This window comes from Lagopus muta, chromosome 5, assembly GCF_023343835.1.
Source record: "Lagopus muta isolate bLagMut1 chromosome 5, bLagMut1 primary, whole genome shotgun sequence".
Classification (NCBI taxonomy): domain Eukaryota; kingdom Metazoa; phylum Chordata; class Aves; order Galliformes; family Phasianidae; genus Lagopus; species Lagopus muta.
In genome coordinates, this window is record NC_064437.1 from 38,985,240 (window position 1) to 39,002,267 (window position 17,028).

At 35.9% G+C, this 17,028-nt stretch overlaps 1 protein-coding gene across 1 annotated transcript in view; it reads left to right on the top strand.

Moving 5' to 3' along the window:
- CABCOCO1 (ciliary associated calcium binding coiled-coil 1) overlaps window positions 1-17,028 on the top strand; it is a 51,645-nt gene that overhangs the window by 17,949 nt on the left and 16,668 nt on the right. Inside the window, exon 5 of the mRNA XM_048946445.1 lies at window positions 631-703. Coding sequence (XP_048802402.1) covers window positions 631-703 — 73 coding nt within the window. The remainder of the gene's footprint in view (window positions 1-630; window positions 704-17,028) is intronic.

The following is a 17,028-nucleotide window of genomic DNA, read 5'->3' on the forward strand; positions in this document are numbered from 1 at the left end:
AAAGCGTGAAATGGAAAGCCATATATGTTTTAAGGAAAATAAATATGTTAGGCCATTGAGATGGTCTACTTTGTTACTTTTGTAGTAATATGCAAAACTGCAGTATGCCGACCTGGTCTTCTAGCTTTTCTTTAAGAAAATTATACGCTGATTTTGAAACGTGATCTTGAGAGAATAAATGCTTTCTTTTTTTTTTTTGCTTTGTCTTCCAACATCAAAATTGATTGCTGGACCAGCAGCCCAAAATCTGCGAGGTCATTTGGCTTTGTTTCCTGCTTGTTCACCACCACCGATATTAAAGGCATGAGTATCCTGGTGATAAGTGTTCCAGAGATTACTTTTTTTCTAAGTAGAACTTAGTGTTTTCAGAGTTTGACTTCGTAAAAGAAAGCAGATGTATTGTACTGTATTTCCTACAGCAATCTAAAAGTAAATCCCATAAATTAAACACACTGCATATTGTAGCTTATAGAAGTTAAACAGCAGTTTGCTGAAGTTAGCCAACATCTTCCTAACATTTGGAGTATGACTGGTTCGGAGAGTGGCTTTTAGTGAAATAAAATTTTACGTAATATTGCCTTTCTAAAAATTTAAAGCTGTACTAGTATTACTTTTTCTCTTGTTTTGCAGCTTATTTCGACTCTATAAATTGTATGAATATATCTTCCACAGTCCTAGAGAGGAACATGTGATAAGTAATGAGGTAAATCATTTATATAGATGGAATTCATTATGTAGAGTTATTTAATGAATGCACTCTGGCATATGTTTTGTATTGCTCAAAGCAACTTCATGTCAACATTACTTCATTACTAACGTAAAATGGCTGATTAAAGAATATAAGTTAGATATTTTGATCCTCAAATTCAAAATTAATTTTGAATTTCAAAAAAGTGTAAATGCAGTCCTTGGTTAAAACGTTGTGTTAAATCAGCAAAAATTTTGTGTATGTATATTTAAGTTAGTGCCTGTCATTTGAATTAGTGATGCATGAGTCTGACTCTATGTTATAATCAGCAATCAAAATCAGGAACGATTGTGTACCAAGCATGAGTCTGACCACAGTCCTGATATTTATGTATCTACAATTAATTCATATTTATTTATCCATCCACATTGGTCACCAATAGCTAAATATACCCATCATAAAGAAACAAGCTGGCTAGAAATCCTACATTTTCAAAATAGTGTTAACAGTGAATTGACTTGACTCTAAACTTTGTCATATTTTATAGCTTTTTTGTGAAAAAATGCATAGAAAAATGTGTTGACTCAGGATGTGGTCTTAAATCAAACAGACAGGTTCAGTTCATCAAATGCACCTTCCTTTAGTCTGATAGTGCGTTTTGATGATATATCTTACCATACATCAGAAAGAATTTACATTTGTAATTTAGGAGACAAGTGGTTGCTCTGAGAGGTATGGTAGTGTAATTTCTTTTTTGGCACATATTTTAGCTTTTCGGTTCGTAGCAAAGTTAAAGTTAATGCATCGGAAAATGTTTTTTTACACATTAAGCCAGTGGATTGGGTCTATGAGCAATGTGGTATAATTTCTTCCGGTGTCACTTTTAAAATAGCTTTGTTTGACGTGTGAGTTATTCTGAGGTTAGTTGTAAAGTGACTTAAAATTCTGGCTCTTTTGAAATCATCAGCAAAACTCAGTGAGCAAGTAGAGCAGGACTTCATCATTGTACTGCTAAGGTTGTTTAGTTTTGTTTTTTTCATATTAGCTAAAAAGATCAGTGGTTGGCTAGAGCTTTCCAATTGATAAAAAGATTTTTAATGAGGCTTTGATTACATAATTTCTTTAGTAAATCTGCGCAGTTTGAAAGTACCACCTCTGATGAAGGTAGAGCTTTCGCTGTGGAAAAGCAGAAATGTCTTTCTGTGAAGGATTTTGGTGGTAATCCATAAAGGAAGAAGCACAATTCAAATATAACTGTTACAAAAACTTTCATGACAATTTTTAGCTGCTGCTCTCTTCCAGTTGTTTGGTTTTTGTTGTTGTTGTTTTTTTTTTACCTATGCATTAGTTTGGTTTAAACTGTTTTGTATTTTGAGTCCAATGGTGGAGATACCACCATTGGTGGTATCACCAATGGTGATACCTTAATTTGTCAAACCACCATGCAATATCCAAAATGACCAGTTCTTATATTTGTATAGAGTTTATTTTGATATAGGGTGAATATTGTTCTTCAACAAGTTACAGTTTAGCACTTCAAAGCTACACAAATTTATACAAATTTATGGCATTATCTGCTCTTGTTTAATATGCTGAAATGTGATGATTGGTGTACTCAGCATAGACTTAAAGCTCTCTTTCTATAGAGATGCTTATCCATAAAAAAGGAGAGTGTTATCTTCTACATTTGCAGCCCCTTAGATGAAGAGGTCACCTGACAAGTTAGAGGGGCAGATGTTGTTTGATGCATATGGCTACAGCAGGAGCACGCCTGGAGTCATGTGCTCTGCAGTGCATGTGCTCAGCAAGCAGAAGGGACTGGAGATTTGTCTGGGAAATCTGTGTGCTTAAAGTAGATGATAAATCTGTGATGAAAGGTTGACCGTTGTCTTACTATGTAGATCACCATCTTGGAATAAATAAATAAAAATAAAGCCTCTGTAGACATACCATGGCAAACAGCTGGATGTTTTGTAACTCCTAAACTCACTGCTGCTAACATCTGAACAGTTTTCCATTACCTTCAGCAATGAAAACTGTTATTTTGGAATGAGGGACAGTAAATTGTAACAACCATATTTGCCCAGATCACAAGTACCATAGTATTCTTAAAGCTTAGTCATTATTACCTTATTTTGCAAATGAAGACTTGGAGACAAGTCAACAAAGATTTGCTCAACTGGGATGGCTTGCTTTAGCAATTTGTGTTCCATGTGTGCTGAACGTATTGCCTACTGAATAAAAGTCCACTAGCCTAATAAGAAGACCTGCATCTTTATAAGAGATTCAGCTACAACAAATAAAAGCAATCCTTAGTGTTGCAATGAATATCCTTTCATGGAAGCCCTGGTATGTGTTTTCCAGATAAATCTTGTAGCAATGGATTATACGCCCATTGAATTTTATTTTTTCTCTGGTGTGGGCAATTATACAGCGTTCTCAATCAGATTTCCTTTTTGATCTTTCACTGCATTTATTTCCAAATGACCCTGTCATTTCCTGTGTAGAATAAAATCAGACAAGAAAAGGGAAATGACTCAAAACTGAGTTAGATTATGCATACAATATCTATGGGCTTGCCACTTAACAAAATCTAAGTTACTTAAATATGGCACATAATTAGTGGAGCTTCACAGTCTGATTAATATTCTGAGTTTGATGCAGCTAGCATAATAAAGCCCAACTTTGTGAAATATAGACAGTATTTAAATCTTTATAAAAAAAAAAGGAACAAATGACTGACTAATTTAAATATATTTCTGCATCGGCTAAAGCCTTTAAATCAAACTGCCTGAGGTGATCATACTGCCTAGGAAAAAAAAAGGTTAATACTGAAAGAAATGAAAGCTTACTTAGATGATAAAACACACATCATAAATCTAACCTAGTTTGGCAGTCTTTAAAATTTAAAATTGCATTTCCAGCTATCAAATCCCTTACTTCTCCTTCACTCCAGATCTACAAAGACCTATATATTACATATGCACAAATACCAGTTAGAAAACACAATGGTGCAAGCATATAATAAGATGCGTTAAGATTGCCAAGTACATTCATTGCTTTTTTTGTTTGTTTGCTGTGTTACTATTATGAGCAGTTCCCTACATTTAAATGGACAACAGAAGAAACAGAGCTTTAGTGAGACTGTGACCATAACCAAATTAAAATGCATGCAGGACTCACATACCGTACATCTTAAAGAATGCTATTTTTAAAAATAATGTTTCTACCTTTTATCCCTTCTGGAGGTTTTGCCCTCTAGCTGTGATTTTAGTGCTTTTATATTAGCCTGCAAATTCAAAGAAAACAAACAGAGTACAGACTAAATCTTGATGTGCAGGGATTCAATGGAGCAACACCCATTAACATGTCAGATCTTATAACAAATGTTTAAATTGTTAATACATGAATTTTGTAGAAGTTTTTATTATTTCCTATTTTCAGCTGGTTTATTTTGCTTTGATAGGGTGAGGCATTGCTGCCCTATTTTTTTCTTTTTCTTTTTCCTTTTTTTTTTTTTCTTTTTTTTTTCCAGATTTACAAATTGTATCTTATACTGCAGTTCATGTTTTTTTGCTGCTCTCCATTGTGTATTTTTGGATGGAATGAGGCTAAGGTCTTCTGGGATTATGTCTGCTTTGAAACATTTCCTAATAAAAATAATGTGGTTGGTAAATCTAGTTTTATTCCTGGCTGCTTTAGCCAGCCTGATGGAGTAATCTGCTATTTTATGGCCCAGATGACTAGCTAAGTTTGACTTCTTGAAGTAGTAGTGTACAATGTAATTTTCTTTAGAGATGTCATAGCGGGTCAGGTTGCAATAAAAATATCGAAGATTAAGTTTAATGGCAGTGCAGACTCAGTATTATAGCAGTCACTAAGTATCATCCCCTGTACTTACAGCTCCAAAACAGTTTCCATTAATGCTGTCTTTCCATGTACTCTCACTTTCTGAAACATTAAGCTTTTGGAACATGTCTGGTCTTTACACAAATGTGGGTGGGTTTTATTTTGTTTGGTTGATTGGTTGGGATTTTTTATTTTTTTCTTGTTAGTTGATTGATTTTTTTGTTGTTGTTTTGTTACCTTTTGGGTTTTAAGTCTGAACCAAAATCCCTTCCATCAGTAGGAAGAACTATTTGAAACTATATACTATTTGAAAGCAAATTAAGCTTTCTTCACGGCAGAAGTCCTGAAGTCTGGGACTTCACTTTGATATATAAATCTGATTCGGTGTTGCACATTTACTTTGGTTAACCAATCTCTTTTTAAACAGATTTGCTCAGTGATTCTTGAGAACTCCATTTTAAGGATGTGTGAAACCAGAACATTTCTATGAGTATCAGTTCACGCTAGAGAGACCTATTCCCCAGCTAATAGAGTGCGTGCTTTTTAAAGCTTAAAGGTTTCAAATATTTGTAATGCTTAAAAACCACAAGTTGATTTACTGTAGCTTTGTTTTGTAAATATTAGCATAGCAAAGATATCAAGACTAGTTCAAAGGAAATAAGAGCATACTACTGGAAAGGACCTCTGCGATTTTCAGATCTATTGCTGCCTTCTCATTAGGTAAACATATATAATCCTCTTCAGAAATGTGTCTAACTCAAGCTTAAGAAGTTAACTTTTTTGTCTCTGCTGTTACTGTTAGAAAACTGCTCTGGAGCCTGATGGCTGTGATGATTCCAAAACTTTTAATTTCCAGTCTAAATGTATTCACAGCAGGCTTATATGCACTTATCCATGTGCCAATTTGTGCCAGTATTGACCTTTAGATCTTGTTCGGTTCACAGTGTTTATTTTTCTAGCATATAAAGAGACAGCAATCTTATTGTCAGCCTTCATTTAGCTAAATTTGAAAAGCCAGTCTTCCCCAATCTCTGCTTTTAAGATGTTTGTTTTTTTTTTCTATATGCATTCTTACATACACAGCAGCCTTTAGTCATCCTGTTGGTCATTTTCTGTAACTGTTGCACTTTAAATTAGTTTTGTTTGAGCATAAGTGATCAAACTGCACGTAGTATTGTAGCTGAGATAAAAGCAAGACCCTGTACAATGATAATACCACTTTCTTTTTCTCTTTGGGAATAATCTACATGTGTCCTAGAGTCAGTCACACATTTCATAACTGTATCATGTGGTTCTCTTGTCGTAGATCTGCTGTTCTGCTTTTCTGTTATCACTGTGTTTTCCAGCTGAGGTACTCTCAGTGCACTGCAGATTTTTAAAAATTGTGCCCCAACAATGTCACCTCACAATTTCTCATTAAATGCAAGAGTGAATATTCTTCAAGGTCATCCAGTCCCATCTGTATGATATTCCTTGCCTCCCATGCAGTCATCGTGTCTCACACATTCTTTTTGTCTAGAAAATAGATTATCATATTAAGTAAACTCTGAAATTAGTCTGGCATCACGTATCTTTGATAAACCAAAGTTGTGTGATATCCCATTTTTCTTTAATTTTCATGTCCTTATTTATTTTTTCTTTCAAAAATTGTTCCTCAAGCCTTTACTACTGCGAAGATCAAAACTACAGCTTCAGGAGTAGGTTTATTATTTTACGATTATGAATGTTTAAAACTAGCAAACTGGTACTTGGGCTTTTGATGTCTGAGGGAAAATTTTTGATGTCCGCTAAAGAAGTGTGTCATACCAGAGACCTGAAATAAGCTGGAGAGCCAGTGGTTTATGGTGGCAAAAATAACTGAGATTTGGTCCTTTGATCTTGAATTTTGCTATGGCTATAACCAGAGGGATCTTGAAGGACTTGTGATTACACTGAACGAAAAGTGAAGTCTGTTGGGATTGTGTGCATTATTACTTGAAATATTTTAAGCGTATCTTGCACATTAGAAACCTCTCTTGTTTTACAATGACTGAATTTGCTCTACTCAGTTACCAGTTCTGAAGATATATTGACCTTTAAGAGTTATGTTTTTGTCTAGGTCACATGCTGATGGTCTTCTACAGTGTTTTGGTAGCTGAACTGTGCTGACTTGAAGCCAGGAGCAGCTCCAGAGCTGGTGGAATTTATAACCAGGTGTAGAGTCTCTTTGCAAATCTTGCTTTAGAGAATGATGAACAAAAGGCTTTTAAAATTTTTTTTCTTAGGAAACATCAAATACAAAGCAAGCATGCTTTCTAATTCAGTACCATGTAGGAACTCATCATGGTAAAAATTCAGGCAGGAAAAATGCAGAGTAGATGTTGTAGGCTACCCCTTCAGTGCGCAGAGCACTGTCATTTTGACAAGCCAGTGTTAAAACAAATACCTCTTTTTGAGTACTTGTAAAGTTTTATTTTGGTGGATCTATTCATATACACAGAGTTAAACTGAGAATTGACTGAGGTCATGCTGCTTGTCACTCTGAAGGATGAAAAGCTGAAGACACCAGAGCAAATACGTATATATGGATGTGAGGCTTATCATCGTCTTTGTTTCAGTTGTATAGTTGTCAAAGCATTGCATTTTTTATTGTATGATGTTAAATAGGAGAGAGAGGAAAAAACCTTAAATTGCTGGTGCTGAAACGTTTCTGGAACAGTGCAGGAATTTACATATACACAGATGTGCTGCGTGGCTTTTTTAACTATTTAGAAAGTGACTTGATTTCTCTGTGTATGTGGGTATTAATATGCGTGGTTCTGATAACAGCAATAATGGTTTATTTATTTGTTGGAATGCAGGCCAAGTAGGAATTGTTGGCTTTGATTTGAAAGATAGAACAGCATTAAGAGCAAGTTTTTTGGTATTTTTTTTTCCCTATCGGAGTGTTTTAAGATCCAGAACACTAAGTGCTGCATTGTAGGACTATAACATGTTAAAAAGTATTTATAGATGAGTATTTTTATTTATGTAAATGTAAGGCAATGAGATTGGCTGAAGTGCAGACTTGGGTAAATTTTAAAGTTCTTGAGCAAAGTACCTGAGGACGGACAGGTATCATTTGGATACTTGCATGTCCAGAGTGAAGACATTGGTGACTGGTTTGCTGGAGCAGTTTCCCATATTTCCCAATTTTCCAGCAGGTGAGTAGAAATCCATGAGCTTACGCTGCAGGACACAACTATTTTTGCACTCTCTACTTTCATCTCCAGGTTTTCATCATCTTAAAGATTAAATTGTGTTCTTAAAAGTATCTGTGGAATGGACTAGTAATGTAATATTTCATGGGAATGTATCCCCATGGGTGAATCTGTATGTATCAAATGCATACATCTTGTGACCTTATGTTATGAATAAAATTTTGACGTTATTCGTATAAATAAATAGCATGGCATTTCCTTACTGTGATGATTTATAATCAATATACATTTTAATAACTTTTTATACTTTTGGTTGGTTTTATGAGAATGTGAATGTATTCAACAGATAAGTTTTAAAGATGCTTAAAGTTCCTTTTATACAAAACTTTCTGCTGCATTTTAAGTCTTCTACTTTCACCTTCAATTTTATAACTTGTCTTAAGATGCAATATGAAGAATTTTAACTAAACATTGATTCCAATGCATTTGAATATTTAATTTGTAAAATGTTATTTCAATTTCCTATAAATATGCTACTCTCAGCAAAACGCAGTGTTACTAATTAGAAAGCTGAGTTTTATAGGCTGTGTGGTTCATATGTGAGGTAACTTATATTGCTACTTAGGCTTACATTTAATAAACCTCAGCTAGGAAAATGTTTAAGTATCAAAGAAAAGATAATAAATAAAATGAGGGCATAGAATATTAATGTGAACTCTGCCTTTATTTTTTTAAAGCATTCAAAGTTAAATAGTGCTGGTCTGTTAACAATCTTGGGCTATTTGGCAAGTCTTTAAACTTACTCAATAATCAAAACATAAAAGGACAATGGAAACTTTTTACAATAAAAGAAAAAAAGGAGTTGAGTACAGAAACCAAACAAATTATTCTCTGCTTTTTCTTGGTAAGGAGGTGAACTTTATAGGAAGGGCAGCAAGCTCTGAGTTAGGGTTGCCTTTTCCTGTCTTTGTTATAAATTACATCTGTCTGTGCAGAATCCTCTCCAGTTACTTTGTATTTTGTGGTTACGGGGGAGGCATGCGGGTGCATGGGGGATGGAGCCGAGAAAGATAGATTAGGGGGAGCCTTCTTTTTTTAGTTTTTTTTTTTTTTCCTCTTATAAACTGGCACTTTACATTAATCTGCCTAGTTTACTGAATATACAGATAGATAAAATTCCCGAGATCCCAGCTGTGTAAATAGAACATTAACAAAACGACTGTTTTCTTCAACATATGTATTTATTTGTTGTTTGTAACACATGAGACTTTTGGAAGACTTCTGGCACCACTTAGGTTCAGAGTAATCAATCAGAATGTTTTCATTAGGGTTCAAATGGGGAAGACAATCGGCAAAGAGACAGACTTTATTCAAAGTAATGCCTGATTTTTTCACAAAGGGTCAAATACACTGCAACATCATCACAGGGCACCAGAAATATGAAAAGAAACTGCCAAATGGTTCAGGAGAGAGAGCCATATGCCTTGGCTAAGAGCTCTCCTCCTGTTCTTTCCTTGTACCTGCTGAGCACCTGAAGGGAAAATGTAAACCTGAGCGTAGTTGCAAGTCTGAGCAGAGGTAGCTCATGTGCAGCTATACAGAGAAGAGTCAAAGGGGCCACAAGCAATGACAGGGACCATGACCGAGTTCCTCTATTGGTTTTGTTTTTTGTCATGTGAAACTGAAACAGGACTCACAAATAGGTTGCTAATGACAGGGGAGAGAGAGATGTTTTGACATTCTGTTCCTCTTCTGCAGTAGGGGCTGATGACCAGCTCCAGCCCATTGCGTTTCACTGTCTCTTGTTCCACTGTTTTAGAAAACAGGTTCTTAATGATAACTGTAATCAGCATTAACTTAACCTCATGTTTTATAGGTCTCCTACCAATCACTGTTTTCTTATAGAAGCTAAGACATCATTATGTACTTCCAGCTACTGCACTCAGTAAAACAGCAGTGGACAGGTAGACTACACTGTATGTCTTCAGGGTGTCTTGGAAAGACAGCAGCTGGAATCTTTAAGAGTGTTTTACGATTAAGAGTATGATCTGGAGTATTTTATGCTCTGGTTTCCCATTGCACTGTTGGAAATTCAGTAGCCAAGTAATCTTGAGTATCCTCTTGACTAACTTAAAACAGCTGAGGAGGAATGTTTAACCGTTTATACCTGGTTTTTGCTTTCCCTTACTTACAAAAATGGGCAGCATCTCTACTTGACCTTAATCACAGAATCACAGAATGGCCAAGGTTGGAATGGAACTCAAGGATCATGAATCTCTAAGCTCCCTGCCACATGCAAGGCCACCAACCTCCCCAGGTCCTCCAGGTTCCTCAGGGCCCCATCCAGCCTGGCCTTGAACACCTCCAGGGATGGGGCATCCACAAGGTCTCTGGGCAGCCTGTTCCAGCACCTCACCACTCTCTCTGTAAAGAATTTCCCCCTGACATCCAACCTAAATCTTCCCTCCTTCAACTTAAAACCATTTTCCCTTGTCCTGCTGTTATCTACCCTTTCAAAGAGTTGACCCCCCTCCTGTTTGTAGGCTCCCTTTAGGTACTGAAAGGCTGCAGTGATGCAGCATTCTTTTCTCCAGGCTGAACAAGCCCAGCTTCCTCAGCCTATCTTCATATGGGAGGTGCTCCAGTACCCTAATGACTCTGTGGCTTTCCTCTGGACCCTCTCCAACAGCTCTGTCTTTCTTGTACCAAGGGTTCCAGACCTGGAGACAGTACTCCAGATGGGGCCTCACAAGAGCAGAGTAGAGAGGAACAGTCACCTCTCTGTCCCTGCTGGCCGTCCCTTTTCTGATGGAGACATCAGAAGATGCAAAGGTGGTATCTCTATTAATTTACTTTTTATTATTATTATTTATTTTTCACACTGATTTCACCCTCAAAATCTGTCTCAGACTGCAGAGCCCATGCCAGAGCTTGCAGAGGTTCTTCAGGGCTATGCTACAGGTGATGCTGAATCTGGGATAAAACCCCAAAAAAATATGGATGATGTTTTCAGCTGAAATGTTAGCATTTTTTGTTCTTTTTTTTTTTTTTCCTGATAAATGGTCCTTCTGATCTTTTTGATTTCTTCTATAGGAAGGTCTAGCCATATTATAAAAACATCTTACAGAAAATATTGTTATTACTTTCAAAACAGAGGGCATTTTTCAAGTATTGCATGCTAATGCTCTGTTTTCTTCAAGTTAGAATCTGTGTACTTGATAAAACTTTTATTGTTGCTCTGTTCTATTAAGCTAACACTACACAAGTAACAATATCTTCTTTGCAATTGCTCAGTAGTTTATTTTGACATTATATATCAGATTTGGCTTGTGAAAACAGTCTAAGGCAATGGCATAGATTCTAAGTGATAAAGATGAATGTTGCATGCTTCATTTACAGCAGGGCTTTCCAAATATGGTCTCAGAGTTGTGAAAACATCCTGTGCTTGAGAAGGCTTCAATTTTGACATGATCAAGGCTGTGGGGGAAATTTCAGACACTAACATTCAGGAATTCGGGTCTATATCCTTTAAATTCACTGAATGTTGTGTGATGTGAATAAAGATACCTTGCAACCAATTGCGATTCTGTAAACTCCATATATTGCTCTTGTTTTAATAAAATTGAGGAATGGTAGGAGTGTTCTGTAGAATTTATTACGGTTTGAATATCTGCCTAACATTCTCTCAGAGTTTTTCTTTGTGTTCATTTTGTATTCATGGCATCCATTTATCATTTTCATCGCTATCTGTTGTACATTTAGGACTCGTAATGATTTTCTTTTGTTCTAAGGAAGATAGTTTGCCAGCTTTTTGTGCTCTCCAGGAGTTAGGATGAAGCTGAAGATTTACATTTGGAGAAATGTTAAATTACCTGTAACGATCATATTTCAAATGAGTACTTAAAGATTTTACCCTCACTTAAGCTTGTTGCTGGAGACTTTTATCAATTTTAGCATTACTGTTATCCCTCTAGGCATAGGTTAAAAGCAACTAATAGCTAGAGGCTAGGTTGCTGACTTGTCTTTTTTTTTCTTTGTTCTTCATTCTTTTTTCTTTTCTTCAATTCCTACCAGTTTTGCATTGTGGTGAACCCCAAGGGATTTCTAAAAACATCTTTGTGTTTCTGTCTATTTTGAGAATGACCCTTTGAGTCTAATGATGAATTGCAGTCATATTTGTTTCTGTTTAATCAAATGTTGTTTGAGAAATCAAGAAATTGTCAGGATAGAAGTAGAGGGGCAAATGTGGCTCACTTTGCCACTGCAAAGGTTTTATCTATTGTCACTCCCTGCTGTGCTTGCAATTATAGCTCTCTGAATTACTGAATGTTAGAGTAATATCCTTCTGTTTGGAACCCTGGCAAAGCAAAGCACAAGAAAAATAAGAGAATTTAAAGACAAGATTTCAGCCTTATCTACATGTTTCCTATCTGCTGCTGGTTTGACTTCAGTTCCTGCTGTTGTTATTCATACTGGGTTTATTGCAGTATATTTAATTGACTCTCTTTCTTCTGATCAATCCTCAGTTAAATGGGTAAATAATAATAATAAAAAAGGGTACATAATCAAATTACTATAAGTAATTGGTCAGTCCAAGCATTACCGGAACTTTGCAATGAGTGGAAAAAACAGGGCTTTGGTATCAGTCAGTAAAGGCCAAGCCTTTAAAACTGACAAGGAAAACACATTGCTACATAGGCACGCTTTCTGTGAATTTAAATTACAAATTATTATATATAATCAAAATCAGAGCAACTGAAAAACCATACAGCGTGGATAGACTTTGTTAATTTTGGGTACAAATGACAGACATTAGACAAGCTTACAAGTCTGACAGAGTAGGAGAATCTTAATATGTGACAAGTTCAAGATAAAATGAGAACTTGTCTTGTGGATTATTATTTTCTCGCACAGTGGAGGGAACATTACACAAACTAATAAGGAGGAAACTGTATGCATTAAAATAAAGTGTAGAAGTCTGTGTTAAGAAAGCTTACTTAAGAATTAGGAAAGTTTAAAGACTGTACACTGAACAGCCAGGAAGATATGGAGTATTAAATAGGGAACTGTAGGTCACTCTGGGAATGGGGAATTAGATGCTAGAATTTTTCTGTGCTGGATTGCCAGTTTAATACAGTTACCACTTCACAGACTAACACAAATTGGTCTTGTTGCACCGTCTTGAGGGTAAACAATTGCAAGGACAACCTGCTTTTCTCCTTAGTACTTATCTGTTAGAGTACAACTGAATTTAGATGCAAAAATAATTGCTTAAGTCCCATATATACAGAAACATAGAAATTGGCTTTTAAAATTGTTGTTTTCCCCTTTCTCTTCTTGCCAAATCTGACTGGGGAAGAATGGGTGAAGAGTGAAAAAAAGATAGCATGAATGTTAACTAAACTTTGCTCTGTGATAGTTGTTTAAAAGGCCCCCTTTGTAGAATGTTAGAGTATTCCATGCATCAAGTCCAAGAGATCAATATAGCTGGGGAAATAAAGGAAGGTTCTCGTGAAGGGTACCCAAATTTTCCCAATGCTGTAATAAGCAGTAGTGGTGCTGTGAGGTATTGCAGCTTCATTTTTACTTGGGGGTCTGATTAACTTTTTCAAATCAGCTTCCAGTTAAGACCCAATTTATGTCATTGCATTAAAGACTACATAGAGGCTCCAGTGTGATTATAACATTGCCTTGAACTTTGTCTTCAAGGCAAGTAACTTCTGCTCAGCAAAGACATTTTGAATGTGAAAAGTAAAGGAATTATTGAGAGGAGAATTTTGAATAACTTCATCATGTGATACACATGAGAAGGTTTTTAATGCCTATGCTTCTTTAACTGCTCTCTGGTATAAATTCTGAGTTTACTATTATGATTTACAATCCAGTTCGTGTATCTTGAATTCACAGCACCCCGAGTGACTTCAGGTACCCTACTACAATTGTATACAAAAAAGGCACTACATCAACCTAGTGTATTGATAGCAAAATTGGTCCTCAAGCTATAGGTGATTAAGTGGGAAAGCATCCTTGGAAATTTGCAAACATCCCATGTTTTCAGTTGTATAAAATACTGCTATAGCTTTGTGGTATGTGTATGTGTGAGTAGAGTAAAAAGTGCTGCATTAGTTCATCTTTATGGCTTATTCCTTAGTGAAGAGTTCATATTCAAAATGTTTTAACTGAATTTGCTTAGTATTTCAGTAGTAAATTAAGGAATTTACTTAGTTTTCAACATAAGGGAGGACTGCTACAGCATTTCTGCAACATAACAGAATTATACTTGTTAATATACTTCAGAAGCATTTAAATTCTAATCACACAGACAAAAGGAAATTTCAAGTAATGGAAGTAAATTTAAATTGCACAACAGTAAAGACTTTCATACCTTTGAAAATATTTTAATGCTGGCTTTTTTCCTCCTTGCTTTGATTATCCGTGATCACAACAGCAGAATTCTATTGCTGTTGCCATAATTTTGAAAGCATAACTGTGTTAACATGAAATTTGCATATATAAGTACATTTGCCAACTTCTTTTCATTTTTTTCATTTCCTTTCTACTTCTGTTCTGGGAGAGGCTGTTGATCAGTGCACTGGCTGAAATAAAATGCAGCATCATTGTAGGAGAGAATGGAGTCATGCAGACAACTTTTGCAGAAAAAAATGTAAGCTTTTTTTTTCCAGAGTGAAGAAAATTAGATTTCCATCTCCTAAAGCCTATCTCCTGGACTTCTGAGATCCTTTCATATGCTAGCCAGCATTCATTGGCCATGTGCTCTCAAGATTTCACATGCACTGTGTAAGAGAGTATTTTTATGCATTGTAAACTTTATCAGCTTTGCAAACATTGAACATTATTCTGGATTGGGCCTTACAAACCAAGCATTATTTAGTCTGATACATACAGCTCGGCACCTCCTGCAAGCTGGGTCTTGGCTGATTGAAAACTACAATATATGACATGAAGTGAGCATGGAAGGGAAGAAGATTCTGTCCATGGAAGCCATGAACTTTCCACCTCTTTAGCATCACCTGCTTATGGTAAAACTGAGAATGGGAAACTTAGTGCCACTGTGATAAAAAATACAATTCCCAGATTTTATCTATTGCTGCATTTAACCTCTGTTCTTTTAGCCATATGCGCAGCAGAAGAGAAGGGGATACGCTTTAACAGCTTGTCAAATAGTAAGCAGTGCAAGAAATCATGCTATCAGTTGGAGGTAAACAATAGGGCCACGTATATTTAATTTTTAATAAATTTTGAGTTATGCTGTTCCTTTAATTACATTAATCAGGCAGGCTCCAACGCTGCAAGCCTTAGGGCTTGAAGTGCAATTTCAATACTTTGTAATAAATTTGCCTAAGTTTGGAAATAGATGAAATGGCTTAATATTAAACATTTGCTTGATTTAAATTTTACTAACACATGCACTGTATAATTCATATTTTTTCCAGAGCAATGTACTGCCACAGCAGAATGATCATAATAGAAATTATAAGTGTTCCTTTTGAACACAGGTTTGGCTTATAAACTGGACAAATAAAGGAGCTGGGAGTGTCAAGGGGATGCTAAAAACCTACAGAGCCTTTCACTTCAAGGTCATTGGTTCAAGTACACGTCACTAAAGACAGAGAGTTAGCCTCTTATTGGTCCTTCATAATAGACATGAGGTTAGTTTGTCACTTGAGACAAGGAAAGGCTACAATGACTTTAACAACATGAAAAGAAGTACAGAAGTAATGCAGAGGTCCAAAAAAGTAGGAAACAGGAGAAACAAAAATTACCAGGCAGCCATCTTCCCTGATGTGAGATCCTAGGGGCCATACTCATACTTTGATCTGGAAAGTTTAAAAAAGCTGTAGCCACCTTACATAGTCTCATCAAATCATAGACTGGCTTAGAGTGGAAGGGACCTTGAAGGTCACCCTGTTCCAACCCCTGCCATGGGCTGGTTGCCACCCAGCAGAACAGGCTGCCCAGGGCCCCATCCGACCCGGCCTTGAATGCCTCCAGGAATGGAGCATCCACAGCTTCTCTGGGCAGCCTGTGCCAGTGCAAGTCTCATTTGATTTCATAAGCTTGATTGAGTTGACCTAGGTTAATACTGGGTCAGGAGTGATCCTAGGAAAATTCAGGTACAAAACTGTTCAACAATGAAGTAACTAATTAACCTGGTTTGATGATGCTAGGGCACTATTCAACCAGCTCTTTGAAAGAGTATCCAAAACTGATATCCTGACCACTTACCTTTACCTCCAGCATATAAATCACAAAACAGAAAACTGTGAGCAGTGGTGTCCTCCCAAGTGCCTTCCAATTTAGTAATAGCAGCCTGCCAATGTTAATTCCTCAGCAGATTTAATCAAATGAGGTACTCATTTGATCAGTTGTGTGGAGATTGCTCTTTGAGACTTCTTTAAAGAAGTGATTGCTTTTCAGTGATGTGTTTCCTTTATGTGAGACTCTAAGATTAGATGTGTCAAGAGGAAGGAGTGTATTTTACATGGTGGTGATTTTTATTAGCCATTTCATATTTAGTTGTCAAAATGAAGTCAATTACTTCTGTATTGTAAAAAGTGCATCATTTTTCACTTTCATTTTGAGAACAATTGAAAGTTAAAGCTATTCCACAGCTGCCTTTTCTCTTCCTTTTGTCCTAGTTGTTGTTACAGTTTGTTTTGCAATCAGGGCTGAGATTAGACCTAGAACGCTCAAAAAAAATGAACAAAATATGAAAGTGTTACATAAGTATTTTTTACTAATAAGCACTCTTTAAAAACAGTTTACCAATAAGAACGGAGAAAGTGAGGAAAATCAGAGAGAAAGAAACTCTGCTTCTAGATAATTGGAGATACAAAGGAGTTTATGGATAAAATATAAGCAACCTGACTTTGATTTTTTTTTCTTTTGCCCTTTAGCCCTGTTGTTTGTATACTTAAAACTTTTATACCTTTGAAAGAGATTTAAGTCACAGTTTTTGTTTTTGTTTTATATATATATATATGTGTGTTCACTGCAAATATTTAGTCATTTTATTTTTAACGTAGGCTTTACTTTTTATTCTCAACACCTGTCTGGAGCAGAAAGCACTTTTTGAAGAACTCATCTCTGAGCCATTGAATTAATCTACAAGTAATATAGCAGTAGTTAATTTGTAGGTGGTTTCAATGAACTGTAATGGGGAAATGCCACAAGAAGATTTGGTAATAAAATTTTATGAATTATATTATGCTGTAAATAAGTACATGATGCTTAATGAAAGGAGCTCTGGAACTTCCCCCAATTTTCAACGCAATTACCTTAGCCTATGTT